Source organism: Heterocephalus glaber, unplaced genomic scaffold (genome assembly GCF_053883595.1).
Source record: "Heterocephalus glaber isolate CG9 unplaced genomic scaffold, H.glaber_assembly_v1.0 deba00001531, whole genome shotgun sequence".
In the NCBI taxonomy this organism is placed as follows: Eukaryota; Metazoa; Chordata; class Mammalia; order Rodentia; family Bathyergidae; genus Heterocephalus; species Heterocephalus glaber.
The window spans coordinates 18083229-18096022 of NW_028258329.1; the positions used below are offsets into that span (position 1 = coordinate 18083229).

General features: G+C 57.8%; 1 protein-coding gene across 8 annotated transcripts; it reads right to left on the bottom strand.

The window, feature by feature from the left end:
* Positions 1-55: 55 nt before the first annotated feature.
* Positions 56-10986, bottom strand: Mfge8 (milk fat globule EGF and factor V/VIII domain containing). 8 transcript variants are annotated; one of them, XM_021264807.2, is made up of 10 exons: positions 10834-10986; positions 8133-8258; positions 7682-7813; positions 5543-5724; positions 5128-5283; positions 4308-4452; positions 1961-2154; positions 957-1112; positions 691-842; positions 56-554 (listed from the first exon to the last, which is right to left on the bottom strand). In XM_021264807.2, exons 1-9 carry the CDS (start codon positions 10904-10906, stop codon positions 705-707), a joined length of 1302 nt encoding a protein of 433 aa, XP_021120466.1. In that variant the 5' UTR covers positions 10907-10986; the 3' UTR covers positions 56-554; positions 691-704. The 8 variants fall into 8 exon arrangements, with proteins under 8 accessions (XP_021120466.1, XP_087044500.1, XP_004852806.1 ...); XM_087188374.1 differs by having other exon boundaries at positions 1961-2151; positions 10834-10985; XM_004852749.3 differs by having other exon boundaries at positions 56-842; positions 1961-2151; positions 10834-10985.
* Positions 10987-12794: the final 1808 nt, after the last annotated feature.

Below are 12794 nucleotides of genomic sequence, written 5' to 3' on the forward strand. Positions count from 1 at the left end.
ATGCAGTAAGTGCCCCTGGGAAGAGCGATGGCGAGCAATGAGGAAGCACAGCCGATTCCAGTGGTGAATACAAATATATTTGGGAAGCTGCCCGTGGCCTGGGTGAGGGGACAGCACAGAGACCCCTGCCCACCCAGCCAGCCTCCCGCTCACCGCCAGGCTGGCTCCAGTCTCCTGTCTCTCCACAGACCCAGCACCCCCTCCGTCTTCTTCCTAGGGACAGGGTCAAGAGGGGTCTCTGGCGAGATAAGGAGACGTGTCGGGGAGGCGCAGAGCTGGCTGGCAGCATCTGCCCCGGGCTGCAATCGCTGGCCCGGCACCTGGGGGGTGGGAGGACTCTGCTGTCTGGGGACACGGGCCTCCATCTGGGGACTCGGGAATGTGGTGTGCTGCAGCAAGGGGCTTGGGAAGCCCAGAGGCCCCTCTAGAGTCAACCCAGAGCTGGGGGCCTGGGATCCGTGGAGGTGCCGAAAAGCCACACACCTGACTCAGCGTGCATCCCAGTGAATCCCAGACCGACCCTCGAAGGCCCTGGGAAGGGGAGGCCTGTAGAGCTGGAAGGAAAGGGGAGGGACGATGGCAGCCTTGGGTGCCTCCTCTAAGGCCCGAAGGGGAACAAGGGGCTGCAGCAGGCAGGAGGCAGGGTGTGGAGAGGCAGCCCTGTGGTCACTTAGGTCCCTCAGGTCTGACCTGCGGGGCAAATGCTAGCAGCCCAGCAGCTCCAGGCGCAGGGTGATGCGGTTTTGCCAGGACACAGGCAGCACGCGCACATAGCGAGCCAAGAAGGGCGTCTCAAACACATTCTTCTTGTGGGAGTTGTTGTCCAAGTTGCCTTGGAAGATCTGGAGGCAGGGAGGGTGTGGGGTCACCCCAGAGTCAGCCCCTCCCCTCAAGCCCCCAGGGCCAGACCCCCACCGCCGCTCCCAAGTAGCGAATAGAGGGTGACAGACACCCACCTTGCTGTCCACAGCCCCTGGCTCCTTGTACTCAACCCAGTTGACACCATTGTTGCTGTAGGCCACCTTGTAGGAAGCCACGTACTGGATGTGGCCAAAGTCACGGGCGCCTTGGGTGATGATCCCCGTCACCTGCTTCTGGGAGCCCAGGTCAACCTACAGGAGACACCACCATGTGTCCCTTGCCGGGACCACTGGGAAGGTGGAAGGAGGCAGGTGCCCCGGGGAGCTCCCTAGGGACCCCTACTTCCTTGCCTGGCCCTCAGCGGCCTAATCTATAGAACGGGCACAAAGAATAACACGCCCTTGGCCGCATGCAGCAGCGGGCACTTCGCTGTGGTACAGTTCCTACTTCAGTCTGGCCCTGCCAACTCCACACCCAGCCCTGACTCAGCCGGGCACCACGGTAGGATGGGACAGGGACGGGAGGGAGAGGCCACAGCCTGCAGTGGGACAGACTGCTTTGAGGTCCCTTGCATCAGTCCTGGGGGCTCCCAAGACGGGCAGTTTGGCATGGAACCCACCCCACCTGGGCACCTCAGGCCCCCACCCCACCAGCCTGGGACAGAGTCCCACCATCCAGCCTGCAAGCCCCACTCGCTGCCAGCCAGGGGACTCAGTTTCCCCATCTATAACACGGGCTCTGGTTCCATCATTCTTGTATTTTAGTCCCACCAAGTCAGAGGGCATCAGCTCTGTGCTCAAGTTAGGGGGAGGAGGCCCTGAGATTCCTGGGTTCAGTGTCCCCCTCCCTCCTTGTGAACCCGGTGGCAGCCACTGCAGCTGGCCCTGCCCCAAACACACACACACACACACACACACACACACACACACACACACACCCTTTTCCCACCTGCAAACGGAGAAAGGTAGGGTGCGTGGGAAGAGGAGCAAGGAAACCCAAAGAAAAACAAGGCCTGCGTCTCCCGGGAGCAGAAGCCTGGCCGGGTGGACAGACAGAGGTCACGGGTGCGGTCACCCCACCTGCCCCCCAGGATGCCCACCTGCAGCCACTCAGAGGCATTGGGAGAGTTGCTCTGTGCTGTCCAGGCGTTGAACTTGCCCTGATTGTCCAGCCTCGCGAAGAAGGGCGACCAGCTGAAGGCTCGAAGGCCCCACATCTTATAGCTGCTGGAGGCTGTGATCTGCCTGTCGGGGATGGTGCCATCCTTCAGGCCCAGGGGTTCGGAGCATCCTGCTGGCAAGGGGGATCATCACCCCATCTGAGATCTGCAGCTCCCTGGGCGGGAGCACAAATCCATGAAGGGGCAAGAGTGGAAAGAGTGTGGATCCTGATCTGCCCCTGAACTTTTTTTGAGACAGAGCCTCAAGGTTCCCAGACTGGCTTTGAACTCCTGGGCTCAAGCAATTCTCCTGCCTCAGCCTCCCAGGTAGCTGGGGCTACAGGTGCTGCCACCATACCCAGGCTGTCATCCTCATGAACAAGAGAAAGAAGCTCCATCCAAATACCCCACCTGCCACCGCCTGTCCTGCTCTCTCCTCATGCAGCCTGGCGGCCTCGGCCCCCTCACCCTGACCGGTGCCTCGAAGACCACACAAGACCTCCTGCTGCTCATCTCCTCGGACACCAGGGGACCCCGCCACACTACCTCCCGCCCTCCTCCAGGACCCAGCCCACGAGATGGACAGTGCCCTCCCTCGCACCTGCGCACCACCAACAGCCGCACCACACAGACAATAAGACAACTACTGTCTGCCCAGTGCTGACCTCAGTTGCTACTTCAGCCCCAGGAAAACCTGAGTGGTACAGCTATGAGTCACCCATGCTACAGATGAGAACACGGAGGCTGAGGCAGGAAGCACAGGACTTGCAGGCCTGCTGGGAAAGGCTCTGCCACCCCTGCCCTCCAGCACCCAGGAGTTAGAGAAGTCAGAGCCCTGGGGCCCAGGCACCCTGCATCCTACTCTAGCCACACCTCCTTAGCTCCTACCCACGCCGATGTCCTGGGTGCTGCTGCAGGCACAGGCACCCCTGTGCTCATGCACACCCTGTCCTCTCCTGTCCCTGGGAGGCAAGGCAACCTCACCGCCCACAGGGGAGGCTCGATCTCAGGGCCTTGAGCGGAGCCAGCAGTGATCACACAGGCAACTTTAAGCACAAAGGCCTCAGGTCGAGACAGTGAGGGGCAGGGCCCCAAGGAGAGGCCACAGACTTGACTCTCTCTCACCCGTTACCTAAATTTCCTTCTAGCAGAAGGCAAAGCCTTTCAGTCCCCACTTAAACAACATGGCTCGAAAGGCAGTGGGCCTGGGAGAGGATGCGTGTCAAACAGAGATAGAGTGCAGCACTGCACTCCTGTAATCCCAGCACTCTGGGAGCCTGAGGCAGTAGGGTCACAAGTGCAACTCCAGCCTAGGCAACGTAGCAATTTAGTGAGACCCTGAATAAAAAAATTAAAAAGGCTGGGAATGCGGCTCAGTGCAAAGGCTCTGGGTTCAATCCCCAGTATCACAAAAGAAAGGAGAGAGAAAGACAGGCACAGGAGGACTACAGGTGTAGCTCAGCAGTAGAGTGCTCACCCGGCATGCATGAAGCCCTCAGCTCATCCCCAGCAACGCACACACACAAAAGATGAAACCCAGAAAGCCACAAGACCCAGGTCCAAGTGGTTCTGGATGGTATGTGAAACCAGGTAACGGGAAGAGGGGCCACAGAAGGGAAGGGGGTGGAGCTCGACAAAGCAGGCAGTGACCACGCCACCTTTTTCCTCGGCCTGGCTGCCGGATATATGCAGTTCTACCAAGGGCCAGAAGGTGGCGCTGCGACTTTAAAAAAAACCGAAATATTCAGACCTGAAGGTGGCATCTATCAGCACAAACCATGCACTCCAACCTCTCCAATGGTGTTTGCTGGCTCAGCAGAAGCCTGCTCCCTTCTGGTTCCTCCCATCTCTCCATTTAGGACTCTCTCTGGATAGGGCAGTAGGAAGCAAAAGCTCCTATCCTGTAATCCAAGAAGCCCTAGGCTCCCAGGCTCCCCGCCCTGTGTTATACTGCAGCTGTGTAACCCTGCTCCACGATGTACCTGGGTGCCACTTCCCTCCTTCCTTCATCCAGCCACTCATCAAGATTTCCCCAGCACCTGTGTTCTAGAGTCACCAGGGCCCGACCAGGCTGGGTGAAAGTACTTTGGAAACTGGAGTTTTCTCTTGACTAACCAGAGCATCCAGAGCCATGGAGTGGCAGACAGCACATACCCAGACAGGTGACCTTCTGATGTCCCTTTCCGGTTTGACCCAGGTCCCTGGGGCTTGATGCTGGCCCTGCCCAGCTCAATAAAGAGGGAGCAGAGAAGGCTACCCCCGAGCTGGCCGCAGCCTCCACACTCACCGTTCAGTTCACAGCCCACGAGCTCAAAGCGCAGGGTGCAGCCCCTGTGGCAGGCCACGGGGTACAGCCTCACATACTGGACCTCCAGCGGGGTGCTGAACAGGTTGAGCTTCAGGCCGCTGTTGTTCATGTTACCCTCGAACACCTAGCAGGGAGGGCCGGGACTGCGGTCAGCGTGGGCAGACAGGCTGGACAGTTGGACAGTGAGGACTCGGCAGAGCCTGCAGGGGCTCAAACAGCCCTTCCCCGGTGCCCCCCGCCCCCAGTACAGATTCTCCTTCGGCAACTTCCTTGGTCATTGAGGGAACCGGATATAAATCCCTCCACATTTTGTGCAAGGCTACCCATAACCTAGAAGTACCTCTGTGCATACTAGGAAAAGGCACTCCTTCTACATGACACTTTATTAGGATAATTTTCCAAAATCTAGAACCATGATGTATTGTGTCTGTATTGTGAATGGTGTCCACTTAGTAATGACATTCTTGACCTGTGTACAATCTGCACAACTGTACACAGCAAACTCTGAATGTTCTGAACCCTATATACATTCTGAACCCTGAACGTTAAGAATGAAGTCCAGCTCCACCAACATTACTCCGCCTGGCAGGTCATGGCACCATTTTGGGATTCTCTATTCTCATCTATAAAGTGGGGCTATGACTTCTAACCACAGAACGTGGATACAATGGTTTGATCCATCTCTAGACACTAAGCAGCACCTACCATCCAATCACCCAGGGTGCCCTTGCTTCCGCCTACGCTAGAACTCTATGGGGTGCTGAGCCTAGCCCCTCTCTGGAACCCCAATGAGCCCCACCTTGTCCCCAGAGCCCTCTCCATCCTGGATGAAGTGGAACTTGCGTCCATCGAGGCTGTAGGCCACTCTGAAGGTCTTCACGTACTCGGCACTGCCTGCGCGGCTGGCACCCTGCGTCACCACGCCTGACACCCGCATCTTCCGAAGGAGGTTCACCTGCACCAGGACAAGGAGGACAGCACCTCGTCGCCAAGATTCAGGCCCGCTGGCCCCAGGGGAGGGCCCAAGGCCTTGTCCTCCTCTCCCACCCACTGCCCCACCCCCGCCTCCGCCAGGTCCCCAAGGCTGCTCCACCATCAGACCTTCAGCACAGCCACCTGTCACCTGTCTGGGCCTGGCTACAACCCCCCAGACATAGGCACATTCCTCTTACCACTGCCCCTCCCCACCCTGGCCACAAGTGTCCCCTCCGAACCTGGATCCAGGGCTTTCTGTCATAGTTGCTGGCCGTCCAGGCATTGACAATGCCCGTGCGGTGCAGCCGGGCCAGCTCCGGAGCCCAGCGCTGCAAACCCATGAAGCCCAAGTATAGGGACGAGGCGGAGATTTGCGAGTCAGCGATGGAGCCCCCCTCCATGCCCAGCCCCCTGATGCAGTCTGCAGGGAAGATGGGGCCAGTCAGGGACAGAGGACAACACAAGGACACAGAGGGTGCGCCCCCAGAGGGCACCTCAGACGCTAACTCGGAGCAGAGGGCAGTGCCAAGAGGGAGAGGGGGCCTGGGCCCCAGCGCTGCCAGAGACCCAGCCGGGACAGATGTGTCTGGCAGGGAGTGTCCCCCAGGCTGTGGCACATGCTCTGCTTTCGGCGGCAGCAGCCAGGTGTGGGTGGACTGTGGGAGGGACACCAGTGTGACACTCTTCCTCGGTGTTCCCAGGAGGGTGGCTTTTAGACAATCAAGAATGGAACACAGCGATACGTGAACCTGCCTGGTGTTCTAGAACACCCCAGCAGGAGTTTCTGGGTGAGGCAGGAACACCTTTCTATTCTCCCTTGTGCCCTCTGCACCACCCAAGGGTCCTCACCCACCAGCCGCCCATCACCCTCGTCACCCCGGCAACATGGTACCAAGGACTCGGGACAGCCACCATACCCCCAGCAGGCCGGGCCTCTCCTGCTCACATGCCAGGGTGAGGACACAGAGACCCAGCGTCCCGACCCAGAGTCCCAGCTGATGCTGAGCTCAGGGCCAGCACTGTGTCTTGCTCAGTGGCCAGGCGCCTGAGATCAGGCACAGCCAGCGACCTGGCTCTGCCTCCAGGACCATCCTCATGGCCCCCCCAGGGCCACCCCGAGGAACCCGTTGTGTGACCTCAGTGTTGGCTCTAGGGAAACATCACAGGACAATCAAGGAGGGGCTGCCAAGGGCTCTGTGGGGCTCCCCTGGCCCACGAGGTCACCTCCCATCTCGTGTCTCAGGTATGACCATATCCAGCTGGGAAGACCCCAGGCCAAGAAGTTCGAAGAAGGCCAGATTAGTCAGGTGTGGTGGCGCATGCCTGCAAATCCCAGGACTCTGGGAGGCTGAGGCAGGAGGACTGAAAGTTGGAGCCCACCCTCAGTAATTAAGCAACTTACTGAGACCCTGTCTTAAAAAACAAACAAAAAACACAAAGGGCTGGAAATGTAGCTCAGTGCAAAGGCCCTGGGTTCCATCCTCAGCAACCAAAGGGGGGGCAGTAATTCCACACAGGCAGACCTAGACCTGTAGTTACCTCAGCACCCAGCACAGTAATTACCAGCCCTGGCTCTGTCTGCCTTAACAACCCCGCCCCCTCCTCCGCCGCCCAGGCTCAAACACCTCTGGCTTCAGTCCCGGCCTCCTCTGAGCCCAGGGCATCTTGGGCTCCCTGCGTGCTCTCCCAGCCCCAGCCCACATCTGTCTGGAGGACAGATGCTGCCTACCCTCAGCCCCAGGCACTCAGCTGCTGACCTGCTGGGCAGCAGGAACCTGTACCCCTCACCCACCCATCCTGGGCACAACACACCCCCTGCACCGGCGGGGCAGGTAGAGTCCTGAGGCAGTGGGGCACAGGGTGGGGGCCCCGTCTGGGCACCCTCTCGGACCATCCTGCGGCCAAGTGGATAACTGAGCAAGTGGGGGCTCAGCCCTCTGCACAAGCTGGGCCTCTGGCCACCTGACTGGAGGGGACAAACCAGCCTGCCCAGGCCTCCCCCTCTCCCCCCTAACCTCTGTGACAAGGGCATAGGTCAAACTTGGGCCAAACCTGATTTACTGAACTCCTGGATCCCAAAAGATTAAGAATGTGTTTATTTGCCCTGATTGGCAGGAAATCCCAAGAATTAACCCTAATACTGTGTGTGGCTCACGCTGACTCAGGAAACAGGCCTCCCACAACCGCCAGGGTCACCACAACCCTCGCTCCCAGCAGCGACATCAGGCCTGGCCCGCGGTCCCAGGAGAAAGGGCCAGGCCAAAAGAAGGGACAGCCCGACCCTTTCCCCCTTCACTGAGGCTCTGGCCTTGCCTCGATGTCTCCCCAAGGAATAGGAGCAGCCCACAGCCTGGGCCAAGCAGCACCCGGGAACTCACTCGTCTCGCAGTGGATGCCCGCGTATCCCCGAGGACAGTCACAGACATACGGGGTGAACACATCCCCTCGGTGGGAGCTGTCAACCACCTGGCACTCAGCATTGTGGTAGCAAGGGTTTGGGGAACAGGGACCTGGGGACAAGAGGCAGGGAAGATGGGCAGATGATCAGAAGTGGCAGCTGGGCCTAGCACAGAAAGACCCTCAGCCCACCCTTGCCGCGATGTCCCCTCCTCCAGTCGCCTGGCGCAGCTTGTGCTGAAGCCAGCAGGCACATGAGTAGGCAAATCTGCCCAAATACAGCAAATATGGAATCTGCCCAGATTTCCAAGTGGCCTGGGAGTTTCCAGGGGGACATTGGCTGCCATAGGGAGAGGTGGGGACCACCACCCACCCAAGAAGAGAGAGGCTGGAGGTTGACGCAGCAGGCCAGGCCCCTGCAGGGCCCTTTACCTTTCTCAGTCTCATTGCAAAGGAGGCCAGTGAAGCCCTCAGGGCAGAGGCAGTAAGAGGAGACACTGTCCTGGCCCAACAAGCAGGTCCCACCATTCAGGCACATGCTGGAGTCACAGAAGTCACCTGCAACAGCAACCCCGCTTCAAATACTCAATAAACATGTAGAAGGCCAACTGCCACGTGTATGCTGGGCTCTGAAATGGAAGTGAGGTGCAGGGGGACCAGTGGGAAAGAGGAGGCCAGGAACTGAACTGATCCTCTGGCATGGGATCCTGCCAGGGAGTGGAAGGTTCACAAGCGAGGGGACATTTGAGCTGGGTCTAAAAGACAATCTGGTCAGAGGCAGACTGGGGCTTTAGGGAAGAGCACTCTAGAGAAAAGCTGAAGCACTGAGGGTATACGATGTTGGAGAATAAGATGTGGCGGAAGAGCAGGGTGGGCTAGACTAGGAGGGACCTTAAAAATGACAAGTTTCTCTCAGGCATAGTGGCACACACCTGTAACTCCAGTGCATGGGGAATTGAAACAGGAAAATCGCAAGTTTGAGCCCAGACTGAACTTAGGGAGACCCTGTCTCAAAATGAAAACGAAAAAAATTTTTTAAAGGGCTGGGAAGGTAACTCAGTGCAAAGGCCTTGGGTTTGGTCCTCAGTACCAAAAAAAGAGAAGTTTGGAGTTTGTATGCAGCAGATCAGTAGCTTTTACCCTTCCTCCAACCTCTCCAGTACAGTCCAGCAGGAAAACGCGCGCGCGCGCGCACACACACACACACACACACACACACACACACACACACACACAGAGTTTCAATGTGAGGTGGGAGTGGGAAGCCTGTTCCATGCTGGGAAGGAGGAGGTGAGGCGCCCCAGTGGGTGCAGATCTGGATGGGCTCCCCAAGGTGAGAAGGGCGTAGGGCTGCAGGCTGAGCCCCCTGGATGAAAGCCGAGGGAAGGAGTCAGGGCAGAGGGGTGAGAAGCAGGCTACATTTGAGAGACTGTGGGGCGACGGCCAAGGAGGTGGCAGGAGGGCTGGGGAGGCCATCATGGCTCCCAGGTGGGGCCCTAGGTGACAGATGTGCACTCAACCCCTCCAGAGAACACAGGAGCAGGCTGGGTTGGATTTAAAGGACTGTATGTGTCCCCCACCCAAACTGGCCATTAGCGTTGACCCAGAGAAAACTCTTCTCCCCCTGACTCATCTGCCTGAGCCAACGGCCCTCCTGCAGTCCCAAGGCCCTGGGAGCCCAGGCGGGAGGCCCTTAGCGTGATCAGCTTGGCCTCCTCAGCGGAGCCCAGGGAGCTCAGGCAGCTCCCAAAGAGCTATTAGTCACTGGCTTTAAATAGCAGGTTAATCCCGCCTCTGACCCGGCAGCGGGAGGAGGGCACTGCTAGGACCAGGAGCCTGGGCTCCAAGGCCTCCCCTCCCAGCCACACCCTCCCGGTGCGGCTGGGGGCGGGGGGGGGGGGCAAAGGGGAAAGGCGGGGTCACTGTCTAAGGTGGCCCTGGTGCCTCCTCCCGGGAAGAGCCAAATCGCCCTCTACAAACTCGCCCAGGGTTGGCTTTCAGGGTCCGGCTCCAGGGGAACCACCAACCGGGGCCTCTGGCCAGGCCGCAGGTTGGGGGGGAGGGGGGGCGCTGCGAAGACCTGGACATCTTTCCGGGTGGCTGGGGTGTACAGGAGGCTTCAGCTCCAGCCCGGGTGGCAGATATTTCACAGGACAGCGGAGCTGGAACCCAGCTGGGACCTCCTTGCCTCAGTAGACCCCATTCCTATGAGATGATGGGGGACTGCCTGAGAAGCCCTTGCCGTCACCCGACAGCGAAGGGAGTGCAGCATCCTGCGGAGCAGCCTGCCAGAGGCCCCACAGTCCCTGGGGCCTCGGCGGGGGAGGAGGACCAGGAAAGATACCGCCTGCAGCCAAGGCCACAGGAGGGAGGGAGGCGGAGCCCCCGCACCAAGGGCGGCCCTTTTTCAATAGCTCCCCGGCCCTCCAGCCAGCCAGTCAGTCCCACCGCCTCAGCGGCTTTTCTTTTATCTGGTCAAACACAGACGACTGGGGGCGCAAAAGTCCAAAGCACTGCTGGGCAGCGGTGGCGCATGCCTGTAATCTCAGTATTCTGGGAGGCTGAAGCAGGAGGATCCCAAATTCGAGCCCAGCAATTTAACAACTTGGCGAGAACTTATCTCAAAAAAAAAAAAAAAAATTAAAGGGGGCTAGGAATGAAGCTCAGCATGAAACCCTTGGGTTCAATCCCCAATACCGCCAAAAAGAAAAAAGTAAGTCCAAAGCGGGGCGCAGCAGGCAACTCCGGGGGGAGCTGCGGGGAAAGCGGTGGGAGGAGACGCAGTCCCGCATGAGTCCAGGAATTCTGGCGCAGGCAGCGTCGGATGCAGATCCATGGCCTCATTCTACAGACGGCAAAAGAGAGGCAGACACAGCGGATTCCTTTGTTCTGTGTAAGCCCCATCCTGGGGGCGGCCGGGCTGTAACCCAGTGCCCGCGTCCCGCCCGGCGCGGCGGCAGCTGTCCCCGCCCAGGGCCCCGCGCGGGACCGGAGCCGCTGGGCGCTCACCCCCTGGGCGCAGCCGGGAAGCGCCCTGCGCGGGTCCTCGGCGCGGCGCCCGAGTTTGTCCGCACGGGGGCGGGAGCCCGGCTCGGCGGAGAGGGCGGCGACGGCGATAGCGACAGCGACTCACCCGAGGCGGCCAGGAGGCCGGAGGCGCAGAGCAGCGCGCCGCAGAGCGCGGCCAGCACGCGGGGTTCCTGCATGCTGTGGCCGGCGCGGGTCCTTGCCGCCTGTGCGCCCGGCCCGGAATAAATCGGGCCGCTCGGCACCTCCCACTGGCCGCGAGCTCCGCCCCGTGGGCGGGAATGGACAGGGCGGGGCTCTCTGCGGCCCGGCACGCAGAGGGAGCACGGGGTCCCCTCTCACCGGCCACGCCCCGCAGCTCGAGTCCCTGGGCGGCCGCTGCCGGGCCTGCGAATGGACCAGGCAGAAAAAAAACTTAGGAAGATTAAATTTTAGACTTCAAGCCGGGCAGGATGATTCACGCCTGTAATCCTAGCGGTCGTGACAGGTTGAGGCAAGAGAATTGCAAGTTCGAGTCCTTGTCTAGAGTACATGAGGCCCTAAGTTCAATACCCCCCACACATAAATGGGGGGACTCAGTGTGAAGGCCCTGGATTCAACCCCCAGGACCAGGAAAAAGTTTTAGACATCTGCAAAGACGCAGCTGCTTATTCCTCATCCGAGAAGGAAGACTCTAGCGAGTGCCATGTTTCACTGATCAGATGGGCAAGGAGGGAGTCGTCCGCGCTAGGCCCGGGCATGCGTTGTGTTGGCACAGAGTGTGAATGGGCTCGGCTTCTCGCTCAGTGACCCCTAGCAAAATGACAGATTCGGCACGGAAACACTGCATTTCTGTCATGGGCACTCACTCTACAGAAATCCACGTGCAAAATGACGCCTAAACTAATGCTTCATAGCAGCATCGGAAATGGAAAAAAGACCTGCAGAGGAATCCAACCATACACTTGATCTGTAAAGGTCCAAAAGTTAAATATCCTAGCACCCTGGGCCTTAAGAGCTCGGTGGCCTCTCTTCACCTCTGTCTCCAAGGCAGGAAAGCAGCCCCCAACAATAGCAAGGAAATGAGCACTTGCTGGTCACTGCAAGCTTTTCACCAACTGATGCTGTTTATAAAAATCACCTGTGAACAGAAGGCATTACAATCCCCAACTTGAAACTATACTACAAAGCTACTGTGATAAAAACAGATGATACTGGCAAAGAAACAGACCCAAGGATCAGTGGAATAGGTTAGAAGATGCAGAAACAACTCCAGACGTACTCAGCCACCTCATCTTTGACAAAGGAGCCAACCACCCTCATTGGAGGAAAGATAGCCTATTTAATAAACAGTGTTGGAAAAACTGGATTTCAACATGCCAAAGATTAAAACTAGACCCATATCTATCACCCTGCCCTAAACTAAGATCGAAGTGGATTAAAGATCTAAATATTAAAACAGAAACACTAAACTTGCTGGAAGATAAGTTAGGTAGAACTCTTGAAGACTTGGCATAGGAAAAGACTTTATGAACAAAACCTCAGTAGAATGGGAACTAGCACAAAGAATCAACAACTGGGATCTCATCATATTAAAAAGCTTCTGCACTGCAAGAGAAACCACCAACAGAGCTAAGAGACAACCGACAATGTGGGAAAAAAAATTTTAGCAGCTGTACCTCAGACAAAGGACTACTATCTAGAATATATAAAGAAGAAAAAAATCAGACCCCCCAAATTTAAAGACCCAATTCAAAAATGGGCATCTGAAATGAACAGACATTTCTCAGACAAAGAAGTAAAAGCAGCAAATAAACATATGAGAAAATGTTCAACATCACTGATCATTCAAGAGATGCAGATGAAAACAACACTGAGATTCCACCTTACCCCGGAAAGAATGGATGCTATCAAGAAATCAACAAATAACAAATGCTGGCAGGGGTGTGGGGAGAAAGGAACCCTTCTCCATTGTTGGTGGGAGTGTAGACTGGTCCAACCACTGTGGAAATCAGTATGGAGATACCTCAAAGAACTAGGACTAGAGGTCCCATTTGACCCAGCTATTCCCCTGCTGGGTATCTTCCT

Bases quoted from the DNA above. Each gene is read 5' to 3' on its own strand.
- Mfge8 (XM_021264807.2), bottom strand. From the start codon at position 10,906: ATGCAGGAACCCCGCGTGCTGGCCGCGCTCTGCGGCGCGCTGCTCTGC. The intron at 5,284-5,542 runs GTTCGGAGGGGA...GTCCTGGTGCAG, and splicing joins ACAGAAAGCCCTGGATCCAG to GTGAACCTCCTTCGGAAGAT. The intron at 843-956 runs GTGGGTGTCTGT...CCCTGCCTCCAG, and splicing joins CAGGGGCTGTGGACAGCAAG to ATCTTCCAAGGCAACTTGGA.